This window comes from Notechis scutatus, chromosome 1, assembly GCF_049901735.1.
Source record: "Notechis scutatus isolate UNSWTSFEM ecotype Mainland chromosome 1, rNotScu1.2, whole genome shotgun sequence".
Taxonomy (NCBI): Eukaryota; Metazoa; Chordata; class Lepidosauria; order Squamata; family Elapidae; genus Notechis; species Notechis scutatus.
The window spans coordinates 223,613,590-223,629,647 of NC_142009.1; the positions used below are offsets into that span (position 1 = coordinate 223,613,590).

The 16,058-nt window shown below is 38.4% G+C and overlaps 1 protein-coding gene across 16 annotated transcripts in view; it reads right to left on the reverse strand.

The window, feature by feature from the left end:
- TNS1 (tensin 1) overlaps nucleotides 1-16,058 on the reverse strand; it is a 374,426-nt gene that overhangs the window by 126,923 nt on the left and 231,445 nt on the right. For all 16 annotated transcript variants that reach the window (XM_087950347.1, XM_087950343.1, XM_026665513.2 and 13 more), the window contains one exon: nucleotides 12,426-12,464. In XM_087950347.1, coding sequence (XP_087806473.1) covers nucleotides 12,426-12,464 — 39 coding nt within the window. The remainder of the gene's footprint in view (nucleotides 1-12,425; nucleotides 12,465-16,058) is intronic.

A 16,058-nucleotide genomic window follows, 5' to 3' on the forward strand; every position in this document is an offset into this window, starting at 1 on the left:
ATAGCAGTCTGGCAGATTCTTTTCAGTTATTAGAACAACATTTAATACCATTTTATTTGCAAGTCACTTTATTATTGGCTAACTAAACTATTTCTCTTAGTCTTTCAGCTGTCCTTTAATTTCATTGTAATATAACTTGGATATTGTTTCTCTAGGACAGTGGTGGCTAACCTTTTCAGCACCAAGTGCTGAAATGGGAGTGCATGCATACACACGTGTGCCGGAAACCGGAAACTTAGCTTCCCGGTGCATGCATGCGTGCCGGCCACCTGGTCTTCCGGTTTCTAATGCGCATGCATGCATAAAGACCAACTGGCTAGCACACACATTTGCTCTGGGGAGCTGCTCTTCCAGCTTCCAGCGCTCCCATGTACATGAAAACCAGCTGGCCAGCGCATGCATGTGCTCCAGGGAGTTGCTCTTCCAGTTTCCAGCGCTCCCACGTGCATGAAGACCAGCTGGCCGGCACAACCCAGAAGAGCAATGGGCAACGGCTGGTGTACCCAGAGATATGGCTATGTGTGCCACTTCTGGCAAGCATGGCATAGGTTTGCCATCACATCTCTAGGATATTTATGAGGTGGGATTGCCTTTTTTAATAATGCACTCATAGCTATCAAATCATGAGTAATATTAAAATTAATACCTAAAATCTACTTTATTAAAAACCATCTTGACAGTTAATTACAAAATCATTATTTTAACAAAACAAATCAGTAAGCAAATAAATACAATTTCTTTCTTTCAGAGGCTTCTGCTTGGTTCTTCGCCCAGAATGTTGTTAAATGTTCCATGCATAATGCAATTAACCACCTGAAGTTTGATGATGCAGAGTTGCATGGGGTCCCAGCTTATCCAAACTACTTCTAAAAACTGGTCCCTCTTTGCTGAATTGATACAAATAACAAAAGCACTTAGGCTCAGTGGTACTGAAGGTACTTGCACTTCTCCAAGCCAGCAATCATAAAATGTCAACCATGCCTAAATATATTTGGAGGCTTACAATGGCGCAGTGTTTTCTGTGGTTTATGTGCTGTGCTATCAGAGTCTTGGTTAAAATGGAAATACTAAAAATAAAGCTTTACATATTAAATTCTGCAACAGTTCCAGGTTCCACTTAGTGTTTTAAAATTTCATGTCGTGTGCATACATTAGAACAGAATAGAATACTTTATTGGCCAAGTGTGATTGGATACACAAGGAATTTGTCTTGGTGTAAATACTCTCAGTATACATAAAAGAAAAGATACTTTTGTTAAGAATCAAGGATCATAACATACAACACTTAATGATAGTCATAGGGTACAATCAGCAATCAAACTAGGAAACAGTCACTATAAATTGTAAGGATACAAGCGACAAAGTTACAGTCCTACAATCACAAGTGGGAGGGGATGGGTGATAAGGAATGATGAGAAGGTTAATAGTAGTAGTAGTGCAGACTTTGTAATAGTTGAACAGTGTTGAGGGAATTATTTGTTTAGCAGAGTGATGGCGTTTGGGGAAAAACTGTTCTTGTGTCTAGTTGTTCTGATGTGTAGTGCTCTATAGTAGGGGTCCCCAACCACCGGTCCGCGGACCGGTACCGGTCTGTGGAACAAATCCTACCGGGCCGCTGGTTTGTTGGGCACCACCATCTTGTTTTGATGAAAAAGTGCTTCCGGTGAGCTTTTCCGGGTAGAAAGCTCACCGGAAGCACTTTTCATCAAAACAAGATGGCGGCGCCCAGCTGATGCCAGTACCGGGCCGCGGCATAAAAAAGGTTGGGGACCACTGCTCTATAGCATCGTTTTGAGGGAAGGAGCTGAAACAGTTTATGTCTGGAATGGGAGGGGTCTGTAAATATTTTCACAGTCCTCTTTTTGACTCGTGCAGTATACAGGTCCTTGATTGAAGGCAGGTTGGTAATAATTGTTTTTTCTGCAGTCTCTTTTGTAAGATTTTCCTCACAGCTAGTTTATCAACTTTTAATTGTTATTTGTTTTAAGCAAGTCAACTCTTCCTTAGTTCAGCTATTGCTTCCCCATACCATACATCTTGTGCACGCTGCTACAGCTACTGTAAATCACATCTTAAATTCCCCAGAATTACTCCTAAATCCGTTGGCTTCTGCTACTAAGAAAGAGGATTGAGTCAGTGTTTATCATTCTTGTTCAGTTCAAGTTCATTATTTGCAGCCCCAGTACCTTCCTGTTCTTTCTGTTCAAAGTTCAGAACAATGCATCACAAAATGAAGATGCATCCATAGCATGGAAGAATAGATGGAGTCAACTCAATATCCTGCGAATTCCTGCCAGGCTCTCCATATCTCAACTCCAGCCAATAAAATTTAGACATGCAAGTCCAAAGGAATGCTCCAAACGGAACGCTCCTGTGGCTATCAGACAAAGGCCATGAGGCAGCTATTCTGTCTTTCCTCTCTTGAACAGATTTTCTGGGAAAGAAAAAAAGGGGGGAAATGAACAGGAAAATAAGAAGGCTAGAAAAAGCAGATAATACTGTCTGCATTACCAAAAGTGAACATATGTAGCACAGCTCTATGACCTAATCAAGGAACCAATAAGGAGATAAACACCAATCAAGCAGAAAACAATATTCTAATCAAGGAACTACCAAGGGGGGGGGGGGCATATCCTCACCAACATTGGCAAGGCAAGTTACTGTATCGAAATAGGGAGCAAGCACTCACTAGCACTGATGATATTACTTAAGTCAGATAATGGAATGTTTTGCAAGCAAATAGCCAAGCTCAGAGAGTACAAAGGACCCCACTGTCTGCATGGCCAATAAATTTCATGAATAACTGCAAGGCAAGCCATCTACATCCATGACATTTGTACTGATACAGCATGGATGCTGCCTATTCTGCCTCCCAGCCATTAAGTTGCTCTGCTTCATTCATATACATTGTATACCTTACACTAAAAGCAATAACCAGGATTGCATTTGTTGAGGACAGTGCCTGGCTATAAAACCATAAAACTGTTTGATAATTTGATTAGCTTTCCTCCTATTGGCTGGCTTGAATGTATTACAGCAGTGATCCCCAACCTTTCGACGCCGCGCCCGGTTCCGGCATCAGCTGGGCGCCGCGGCCCGGTACCAGCGTCAACTGGCGCCGCCATCTTTTGACGAAAAGTGCTTCCGGTGACCTCACCGGAAGCACTTTTTCGTCCAAAAGATGGCGGCCACGCTCGGTGAGCTTTTTCGGTAGAAATGGCTTTCTACCCGAGAAAAGCTCACCGAAGGTGCTAAGCGCCGCCATCTTTTGATGAAAAAGCTTCCGGTGAGCTTTCTACTCGGAAAAGCTCACCGGAAGCACTTTACCAAAAGATGGCGGCGCCAGCAACCAGCGCCCGGTAAGGCTTGTTCCGCAGCCGGTACCGGTCCGCGGACCGGCGGTTGGGGACCCTGTATTACAGTGTTTCCTGCTTGCTCTCAATGTCCTGAGATTAGCAGGTGTGAAGATGATTTCACAGATCAACTGAAAACACCCTGTATGGATTGTAGGAACACTATCAAGTAAGTATCTCTGAAAGCATCTTCAGGCAAGGAAAATGTAATGATTTGAGTTCCTGAATATGTGATCCCGCCTTGGCTTACAATTACTCACAATGTAATTGACATTATTTTTATTTTTCCCCCAATGTTGGCCTTTTTTTCTCCCTGTAAGTCACAGATTAATTCTGTAAACAGATACATTTCAACCCTATGCATTTAAAAATGTGCAAGACAAATTCACCATGAGACGTTGACCTCATGGGATCATCTCCGTGCAACATGGAGTTTTCAGGTAAATTATAAACAGGTGAAAATTCAACAACAGGAGGCAGGGACCTGTGCAAATACTGCTGGATGGGAAGAAAAGAAAAGGGATGTTTATTACTAAGGGAACTGTGGTTCCTAAATATTAGGAATTTAGTGCAGTGGGTGCTTTCAGGAAGAGCATTCCCTTACTTAGGTTGGGAAGCAGAGTTAGAACTCTGCTCATGTCAAGGAATTCTCAACCTGACAACATTTTCTGTCTATGTTACTGGAGCATGACAGTTGGATTTGAGACTGATCTCCAAAGGGAGTTCTCCAGGAGAACTTCTAACATCTTGCAATTTCCTTGTCAAACCCACAATAACGGTTCCAAAGTGACTAGAGCATGTGCCTTCTACAGATAAACTTCCATGTCATACTGGAAAGCATTTTCAAGGACCCACATCTGGCATGTTTAATATTTAAATATGCCAGTGTGTTTACAAAGATTAATCTTGTACTCAGATAATAAGAAGCAAGTCGGTTATGGAAACAGCCTTACAGGGCATCTTGCCAAGAGAAGCTTGAAACCCTCATGCCTCCTAAATAAAAGTCAAATTTTGGGGGGAAATGCTGTATTTGGAGGAATGTTGAATATATCTGGGGCTTCGGCAGATTTTCCATAAGCATCAGAAGACATGTTCCATATGATAACTTGCCTAGTTCTCTTTCTGCAAGTAAACTATTACATCCCCCCAAAACACACTCAATGGTAGCAAACCAGTTTCCCAAATTAGATGCTTCTGGCAAAGGATCACAGCCTATTTGGAAACTTCCGTACAGTCATCAAAAATGGAGACGCACTTATCTCAAGTTGCTAGATTAGAACATTAAAAGTTGGGTTTTGCCTCTTCTACCTGTTCTGCTTATTGATGTATGTAACATAGAGCAATTCTACTTCTATAGTTCGTATTGCTAAATGGAGTTTCTGAGATAGACACCTATTATTATTATTATTATTATTATTTCCAATAATTACAGATACATGGCCTCTGAATAAAGCAGGAGTCTTCAAACTTGACAGCTTTAAGATTTGTGGACTTCAACTCCCAGAATTCCTCCTCCAATCATTATGGGAGCTGAAGTCCACAAGTCTTAAACTTGTCAAGTTTGAAAACCCTTGGAATAAAGCCATTCCATTTTGCTACTATGCAATTATAAGGGCAGTAACAAATAAATATGTTAGGAGAAAGCACACTATATCCTTGATTACAGTGCAGCAGATACTGATCCACAGTTCCCCTCTTTTAACAGCAAATGCCTGCTTCTTTAGCTGCCATATGAAGTTGTGGTCCAGATGCTCACTGGGCCCTTACATTGGAATCGAGGCTGACATGCAGGTTCATCTTGTAATGCAGACAGAACAACCCACAGGGCATGGGCTGCCACTCCCTCCCGTTCTGTTTTTGGAAAGATACGGGGCAAATGAGGAATTGCATCACCTAGAGGTGACACATGGACCAACCACTGAAGACAGCTGCTTCCCTTTGAATCCTCAACCATCCTAAGACTACTTCAGATTTCTCAGCCCTTTTGCAAAACTAAAACACCAACTTAAGTATCTTGCAGCAATTTGAATAATAACCCACGGAGCAGAATCCCTCAAAAGATGATGATATTCCTTCAGAAAACCTCTACCTGCACTCTTTAGTTTCCCTGAAAAACTTGCCTAGATAACCACAATAATAAAAGCAAAGCTGTTTTTTGTTTTTGACTGGCAATCCAGGGACTATTCAATTCTGTGCTGAATGACCTAATACACAATTGCTTAAGCAAGTCTACATCAGAATCCAATTTGTCATCCCTGTGATTTCCAGATGCTACCACATGGTGAAAATGCTTCCCACCTCATGAAAGGCTGTGCTTATTTTAAGAGCAAGCATCAGAAAATGTTCATCCCCTGAATAGAGAATATTAGTAATCCCAATCAAGGAAATGCTTCATCTTCAGGTTTCTTCTAAAAGTGGCTTTTCTATTATATAGCTGGTAAAGGGGCTGACCCAAGCATACATCCTATCCAGTCCCACTCCCCGGGTGATCCAAGGACATAGTTTTCACTGCTAAATTCTGCTTTAGTCAGACTTGGCAGAACCAGACTGGGGCCTAAAATATGATTGGCCCAGGAAGTGGGTGGTTAAAATATGCGAGAGTTTCCAAACAATTTAAAGCTTTTGCTAAGACAGAACCCACCCTCCCAGACTCAGTGGAATATAATCAGCCAAAAGATCTGCCTTTGAAAGCTGGAACACTTCCTATATAAAAATGAAGCAAAACATAAAAATAAAAAAACATTGCGTTAGTTAAACATAGTGAAATGCAATGTAAAAATAACAGAACATCCCAACGGAGCACCAATTCCCTTGGTGCATGGGATCCAATGTGTATACCAGCAATCTTCAATAAAAGAGATCACTCCAAGGGGCTTGCCCAAACCTACCACCCAACTGAAAAATGCAGGAAAGCTCAAAGTGGATGATGATCAAGAAACAAGCATCAGCCCTTGGGATACAGTTTGCCCAGAACTACATGGAATAATTACATCCATTAAATGATCAACTGGTGTGAGCATGTACATGTGGGTGTATGGATAATGAAAAAGGCTCAGCTCTAATTTATCTAAGAACCTATCTTTTCACTATTATGCCCTGAGCAGGTATCTCGATCTTGGCTACCTGAGATTAATTCTGGCATCTTGATTCTGAGGAAGTGGATAGGGTGATCTGTGGGATGAATTCTACCATATGTGGTCTCAATGGATGCCCAAATTGGATCCTTCAGGAAACACAATGCAGTAGGACCATGGCTGGATTAAAGAGTCATTTGGGGGAAGGATCTAGTTGATTTGGGCAAATAATATTTCATCCCCAATCATCCTTCCTTTAAAGAATGGTTGTTGAGAAAATGATGGAATTGGAATACTGTACCCTAATGGAAACAAATTATCTAATTCTTTTCCAAACATGATTCAAAACTGGGCATGGAATGGAAACCAAACTGGTCACCCTGACAGCTGAACTCTGGATGAGAGAATGCATATCTCCTGCTCCTTTTAGACCTCCAGGTGGCCTTTGATACCACTGATGACAATACCCTTCTGGGCTATCTGCAAGGATTAGGAAAGGAGAGCATGTTCCACTTCTTCCTAAGTGGATAATATAAGGCAGGATAATGGGAGAGAAGACATCCACAAATATCTTATGCTCACTTAGGGTTTATCTCAGAGATCATCCCTTTCCTGTCTGCGGCTTAACTTCTATATGAACTTGAGGAGAAGTCAGCTCAGGATGAAACATCACTGGTATGTTGATACTAACAAATCACATGTCACCATCTCTGACAGTAAAAGTCTTTGACTGGAGGTTGTGAGGAATGGGATGGGAAGAAAGGAGTGATACTAAATCTTGGAAAGTTGAACTTGCTGCTTATTTAGAAACTAGCATTTTGTCTGACCACAGATAACTCTCAAAGGGGAAGGGGAGCATTTTCACTGACCCAGTGACAGCTCCCTCTGAAAGGGGACGTCTGTGACTTACTACTAGATAGGCAGGTAGAAGGATGTAGTGGTTAAGCCACCACGCTAGAAACCAGGAGACTGTGAGTTCTAGTCCTGCCTTAGGTATGAAGCCAGCTAAGTGACTTTGGGTCAGCAAACTACTTCCAAAATCTCAAGAAAATCACAGAAGCTTGTTCAGGTCACCAAAAGTCAACAATGACTCAAAGGCATCCCCTCAAAAAGGCAGGTAGAAGCCAAGTCTTTGCCCACATGTAACAGGTATGCTGGTGTTTTTAAGGAACCTTTAACACAGGAAGTAATAGCTACATCTGAAGATTATCAACTAGATATTGAGAGGCTTCAGGACATTCCAGCTTCTCCTTTTTGTATAACTGGTAAACCTCAACCATTCATTATGAAGTTTCCTATATTTGTTGTCAGGAATGACATTTTACAAGAAGGGCAGATCCCACTGAGTGAAAGGAGAGATCATAAATTTCACATTATATTTTCCCTGATTATACTAAAGGTCAATGACACAGATGTTCAACACTACGAGAAATATTGCATGAGAAAAGAATCTTCCCTATTTCACCAGGTACCCAGCCAATTTTTAAAATTATAATTATTATCAAGTGGCGTTTAGAAAACAATATGTAATTCTGTGTAAATTAAAAAAAATCTTATCCTTTTAAGTTACTGTAGAAGGAAGATTATTTGTTTCTTCCTGTTATTATAATTATTTCTATCTAAGCTTTTAAACTTATCTCTGTCTCTTAATTACATGTTCTTTTTATATTCATATGACCTTGGCTAAAGGAAAATATTACAAACAGCAGTGGTTTTTTTTAACCAACCTGTATTCCTTTTCCTCCTTTTTTCCCCTCCCTCTCCTTTTTGCTTTTTGCTTTTCCCTTTTCTCTCCTAAATTTATCTGCTTTAAAAATCCACATATTTTAATGGGCTAATTGGGAGAATTTTTTTCCTATTCCCTGATAGTTTTTGTTATATTTAATCATCTGGTTAGCTAATATCCTAACATTTTTGATTATTGAAAAATAGGATTTAGATATTTTATTTTTTATTTTATTATTTATTTTTATTATTATTTTGCATTTTTCTTATTTTGGGAAGCAGTAGCTTGTCTTTTGATACAATCCAGATGCAGCATGCTTGGATAAAGTAACATGCCATTTTTCTTGATTGTTGGTTTTTAAAACTATTTAACAGCAGTTTTGAATATTAAAGGACTTGGTGTCCAGCTAAGCATAAACAAGTATTGACCAAATTTAAGTAAAGGGGTAGGAGGAGAATTGGATTTGGTTTTCTGTGGCATCCCTATTTCCCTTTTATGGAATGCTTGGATGGAAAATTTTTACATTAGTGATAATTCTAAACATTCAAGAAATGTCATTTTAATTAATATATTTTCTAAATTGTCTGTTGAAAAAGTATCAGAAAGATAACTCATTTTTAAATACTTATTGCCATATATCAAGATTTAGGAAACCTGAATTTCTATGGTCCAATCACAAACACATAATTGTTTTGAATATCTGTAAACTAAATCAGCAGGCCATATAATAGAAGTTATTCGAATCAAACTTTTAATCTTTCTTAACATTTCACTACCTAAATTATATTCTCAGATTCATAATATTTTGCAAGACTACATGTCTGAATTTAGCTGAATGAATATTTTGAGTTGTATAAATCTTCCCCAAAGGGAGTATACTTTACTTTCTTCCATATAAAAGAAATTCTTTTTGGTTAGATTATTTCCTGATAGTTCATTCTTCTGTATCTAAACTTAAAGCATGTGATTCTACTACAATTTCAATCCATGCTCTTGTGATCCTCACTATTTTATCTAAATTTAAAGCATGTGATTCTACTACAATTTCTTTAAAAAGCTTTAAAAATACATACATTTTTTGCATGGTCCTTGAATATATCTTTGCTGAACAATACAGACTTTATTAAACAGATAGAACAGGAAATGGCAGATTTTTTTTATTAACAGTGATTCAGTTACATCATTGTCTTTGATATAGAACATCTCCAAAGTATTTATCTGAGGTTGAATGATCACATATGCAGCTTATAAAGTAAAGCAACAAGCTTAAAAGGTAAAGTTATTGAATTATTAGTTCATTACCCTACCCATTTCCTGACCAATATCTTACAGTTTCGTCTCTGTTAAAGATGAACTTAATACTGTTTTATGCTTCCAAAGTAGAATTTTATTACACTGCATCAAACAAAGCAGAAATATTGAAAAAGGGAGACAAATGGAGCATATTCTTCAGGCAAACATAAATGTACCATTTATTGGAGATGCAAATGGTGTGCAGATTCCCATTCTTCAGCAATAAATGGCAAGACAATTTGCTTTTAACAAAAAGTAAAAATAACCACAAGGACCAACTTACTAATCTCACTTCATTTTCTTACTTTACGAACCAGTCCCTACAGTTAAATCTATGAAATTGGGGAAACTCCTGATCGATAGTTTTCTGATTTGGTACCAGGGGTGCTATTCTACCGGTTCGGCTCGGTTCAATAGAACCAGTAGCTCTGAAGAACAGCTCACAAAAGTGCGTGCTTACCGAACCGGTTGTTATGCCGGTAGGATCCCTGTTCGATACATTGTATATTGGGCCTTATAATCTCCTATTTTTCTGAGTGACTTTTTTCCCCCAAATAAATTCCTGTTTTTTAGTTTTAATGGGGCAAATATTATAATTATTACTAAACCACACAAGGATATTACCATATATTCTAATTTCCTATCACTTGCGTTAAGCAATTGGATGCTAAAGATTTTAACAGCTACTGGTAGTTTTCAACTTACAACAGTTCGATTAGTGACCATTCAAAGTTACAATGGCCACTGAAAAAAGTGACTTATGGCCATTTTTCATAGTTACAACCTTTGCAGCATCTTCATGATCATGTGACCAAAATTCAGTTGCTAGGCAATTGGCTCACATTTACAACGGTTGCAATGTCTCCTTTTGCAACCTTCTGACAAGCAAAGTCAATGGGGAAGCCAGATTCACTTAACAACCAGGCTACTAACTTATCAACTGCAGTGATTCGCTTAACAACTGTAGCAAGAAAAGATGTAAAACGGCAAAACTCATCTAACAAATGTCTCACTTAACAACAGAAATTTGGGGCTCAATTGTGGTCATAAGTCAAGGACTACCTGCATTTGGAACCAGTTTATTTTTCTAACTGCTGTGTACCCAGCTCAGCCAGGATGCATTCAGGGTTAGGCTTCTGGTTTTTTATGATGTTCTTGTTTTAACTTAAAATAAACAGGATCTAGCAGCTACAGGCCTGAATGTTGAAAAAACATTTTTGTATAGTTTTTTTTTTAACATGCTTAACTTTTTGGGAGTTTCCTAAAAATGTTTTTGTTTGGATTAATATAATTTACTCAGATCCTAAATCATATAATTTACTCAGTTCCTAAATCAGGAATTAAGATTAATGGTATGCCTCTCCTTGTGAAATTTATGATGAGTTACATACCAAAGATGTCTTATTTTTTTAAAAAAAATGGCTTAAGGACGTCTTGTCTAGACAATTAAAAATGCTGAAAACATTAATGTGAGTAGACTTGAGTGTCAGAGAATAAAATTCCATATATAGATCACATGGTAACTTTTACAGATAGACCAAAACTCTCTATTCCGAATCTTATTTCATTAATACATGACTTTCATATCCTGATTATTCCATAAATGAGAATAAATAAGAATTTATGCTAATAGGACATTTCTCATTTCATTAATATATAAGTTTCACATCCTACCTGATTATTCTATAACACGGAATAAGTCTGAATTTATTTCCAATTGTTGTGATTACATTAAATACTGGGCAGTCATGAGCAGTTTATTGGGCAATCACTGGAAATTTTTTTGTAATTTTGTAGCATTACCTTTGCTACTATCAATCTACTTATTAAAGATTTGGTGTCCTCCGAAAGCTGTTTTTATGGCTTCCTATGTACTTGAGAATATCCAATATAGGGACGATTTTATATGGGCTTCATCCCAACTCATCAACCAAGATTTATAACACCCAGGAAATCTCAAGGCATCATTTTCTAATATTAGGCTTCTAAGCCATTGTGAGTTCTTAGCCTTAATATGAGAGAATGTCTTAGGAATCACCTAAATCTTGACAGAGTTTCAGATATCTGACATGGAGGAGCGAATGGGGTAAATAAAGACAATATTGCTTCTTGCTGGGCCTATAGCAGTTGCCTAGCATTTTGTTGCTTCATTGTGTATACCACACTCATCAGCATCATCTCCTGCACTTCTACATCTAAGGATGGACTTGAATGCACTATTTGCTGATTTCTCATCCAGCATCATCACAAATATACCAAAATGGCATGGAGTAAATCTAGATCAATATTTGAATAGCACAGTTCAACAATTCATAATAAGTCATTGCATTTTCACCAACATAATAACAGCTGGACAATCTTCACAACCCTAATGTGATGCCAAGCAAGATGTCAAGTTGAATTCAATGGTGTAATTCTGTTTGCAGAACCAAAAAGTATAACTCATATGAGGGATCCAGCAGGTTGACAGAGAAGACCAATTAGAAACCCTACTGCATAAATGGAAAGTGTGCTTTCTTATCACCCATTACACATATTGAAAATATGTGTACACCAGTAAATATGCAAACTGTGAAATATGCATTAATTAAACTCTGAAAACAAACATCTCTGCAAATATTCCTGCTTTTCTTTAGTTTTCATGTTTTAATGGAAAGGTGTGCAGATCTCGTTTGTATGCAACCAACTCTTTGGTACAAACTGTGCAGTTGCTGGGGGTTTCCTAATATTTTCTCCGTTGATTGCATTTTTGGAAACATTCAGAAGAATCCATTAAAAATAAAGAACATCCAAACTTGCAGCAGAGTTTGCATGCATAGAGATGCTTTTCCAACAAGTTGTTGTCTCTTCTAATTCCTAAACTTCACCTACCTACTTTCATCTCAACAATTAAGTGGTTTATGCAATTTTCTGGGCAGAAAAATGAGATACAGTAGATAAAAGCAAGGGACAAAGAAAAATAAAAGGAAACACACTTACCAGCTCATGATTGCCAGCAGGCATGCAAGGTGTGGCAGCCTAAAAGAGCAAACAAAGGAGACCCAACATTAGTAGTCATAACACAGAAAAAAGCAAAATAACACACATTTCACCTGAACACTGGATGTACTTCCCTCTTACCATCTAACAGCAATCACACTTACTTACTTACTTACTTACTTACTTACTTACTTACTTTACTTACTTGATTTTTATCCCACCTTTAATAAGTAATTCAGGGGGGCAAACATACATAATTCTTCCCCCTCCTCATTTTCACCCATAACAACAATCCTGTGAGGTGGGTTGAGTTGAGAGGGAATGACTGGTCCAAAGTAACCGAGCTGGCTTTCATTCCAATGGTGGGACAAGAATTCTCACCGTCCCCTGGTTTCTACACTCCTGGCTCACCACTACACCAAACTGACTCAAACACTGATACACCAAAATAAACCAAATACACCAAACATTGATGTAGCTCCTACCTGTACACGGGAATTATTTGCTCCCTGTAAAGTAACTGAACGTTCAGGAAGATTTCAGAATAGGTGTTTGGGAAAGGATACAAAATGTACAGAGATTGAGTGGGTCACACTGTAAGAACCCATCATGCAACTGCCCAGGATTGAAAATTCTTATCAAGGCTGTACTCTTACAGAGGATTTGTTCACTAGACAACATGAGCTTTCAAGGCCAGAGGTCTAGTATTATAAGAAAACATTACTGAGCAAAAGGAGGAATACTGCAGCTTTAATACTTATTTTTTTATATATATTTTAGGGTTGTTTTTTTACAATTTTAAAGAAAGCAACTACAGTGCTTGACAATAAGCACTTGATGGTTTTCAAGATGGCTGCGCACATGGATGCTATGGCTAGCTGCTCCTTCTTTCAAGGACAAATAGGCTGAGAAACAGCTTCTATCCCAGGGCAGTAGCTCTGTTGAATTCTACTGTGTAATGCAGTGTTGGTGCGGTGTCAGGGTTTTCAATTCAATGTGTGGAGTGTGAAGGATGTGTGTTTGTGTTTATTTTCATGGTCATGATGTGCACTGAAGATGGTGTTTTGATTTTGTTGTAAGGTAGGACTTTGGCAATTTATAATTATGGGCTTTGATGAGACCCTAAACCCCATTTTTAAAAATCCTTTGTTGCCAAATTTTACTGGCAGCTTTCAAAAACATCCCAATGTATAGCTGAAAAATAATAGTAGTAATTGTAGTACAAGTAATAATAGCATTCTGTGTGCTTCATATACCATGAAAACAGAAGCAAACATAAATTATAAAAAAAATGTTACACCAAAAATAAAAGTAGAATAAAAACCAATGGGAAATTGCAACCTGTTTGGAGGAAACCACTGTCGGTCTCTTGCCTATTGTATCTTTGAGTTGCACACACAAAAAAAGTGTTGCATCTAGCCACCAAAACCTATTACGGTTATATTTATATGCTATGGAATTCAAGGAGGCTTACATTCAGTCTTCCCTTCTTTTTATTTTCAGAATGTGAAGAAGATGAAAGAGAGTGTGTGATGGCTCCAAAATCATTCAGTGAAATCTATGGTAGTATGTGGACATACACTAAGTACAACCCGATCTTCTAGTAAGCAGTAAAAAGATGGAAAAGTCCAGTGAATATTTTTGTACAACTCCTGATAGCTGTAACATTTGAAAATATAGCATTGATCTTTCTCGGCTTTGCATTATATCCTGTTGACTACTAGCATACCTTGCTCACAAGATAATTATTTCACATGAAAAAAATACGCTGTTTTGGATCAATGTTCAGAAAACATCTCTGCAACCTCTTTTTCATATTGGTTTGTTTCATGATACCATTCAAAAGCAACAAACAAACCTGCTACATCTTCCAGCCATGACTACTTCTTAAGATGAAGAACATAAAGACTAATTCTTAAGATAAAGAAACATATATATAAAAAAATAACAGTGGTGTGAAGGCCCTGAATTCCATTGTAGCCAGAGACCTCAAGCGCCCTAGGCTGTGGATCATAAGAATGGCTTAGTTTTTGATATGAATTTGTTAGCCACCTATTCCCTGCATCATGTCAGAGTTGATAAATAACCCTAACATATGCATGTCATAAGCAAATAATCCAAATCTGTTATTAGCATTAATATTTAAATACTGAGATTTTTTACTAGAGTTTTTGATTTTGAAGCAACTGATAAGGGTTGCTGTTTTTTTCCTAAGCCATCATTAACTATGAATTTCAGGGAATTCTTGGGGGAGGGGGGAGTTGAGTTAAAAGAATATTTCCCTATTGCCTTCCTAGCACAGGGGCTCTCTAGAAGAACAAGAAGGCCTCTTCCCCAACACAACTAGCTCATCCAATCCCCAGAGGCCCCTTTATGTGGAAAAACTATTTGAGTGCTAAAATAAATAATAATAAAAAAGAAAGTTGGCCTCAACTAAGAGAAATCTCATATCCACTTAATTGAACCCCCATGTTACAGAATGCTTATAGAACAAAAGGGGACAGGGAAGTGTGTTCTTTTTCCACAGATGCCATGTAAACATCAAATCCAGCCAAATTTCAGTTTCAATCATTTCCAGAGGCAACTGCATTTGGCCTTTTGGTCCTTGGGAGATGTTCTTCTATAATGTGCCAGTTCTTTTGTCTCTTTTTTCCCTCCCTTTTTTGTACTGGAAACCGCTTACAATCTTTATTGTTTACAGAAAGAATGAAGTTATTGACTTCCAAACAGCAGAGGGCATCAATAGATTAGCCTGTGAAAGAACATGAAATCTAACCACATTTTGTTTTACAAACTGCTCTTGCATCTTCATTAATAGATGCAAGTTCATTTGCCAGATTAGGTAGGTATGTCTGGCTACAGGGTCAGGCAACCATGAATCTACTGAGCATGATTACAGGCAACACAAAAGCAAAGATATTACGTCTACTCCCACCACCCCATTTCACAGTATTATATGTCCTGCCACCATAATGTCTTATGTCAGTGGTTCTCAACCTGCAGTCTGCAGATCCTTGTCTGGCGGGGAGGTGCAGGGGGGGCAATATCACCAGAAGAAGTCCATGAAGAAATATTATGATTTAAATCTTGAGTTAAGACTTAGGGATCTTAGTTAAGATTCAAGGTTGCATGACCCTGTAGCCAGACATACCTACCTAATCTGTGGCCACAAAAAATATTTAAAGGGGGGAGGGTCCCTGGTGAAGAAAAGGTTAAGAACCCCTGTTTTATATCCTCATTCAGTACTCAGAAAGGTATTCTTAGAGCCTTTCCATGCTTACATCTCATTATGGTGTAAACCTATCTCGACTTTTCATGTTTTCTCTTTTCTCTTGTATCCTCTTCTTTGTACTGGCAATCCAGAAATACAAAAGTGAAGTGATCTGTTTAGGACAGAGTTCCCCAACATTTTCATCTTTTGGGACCAGCGGGGGGTAGGAGAGGGAATGGTTCCGTGCACACAGTGGGCATGTGTGCACATGCATGTAGCTCTATTTGCACAAGTGGCAAGATGTGCACATGCGCTCACACAAATGGGGAATGTGCACGTGCACTCGCTGTTTGTGCAAGTAAGGATGCACATGCACACATGCCACTTCCATGGCCCAGTTCCAAAAGGCTCAAGACCCGGAA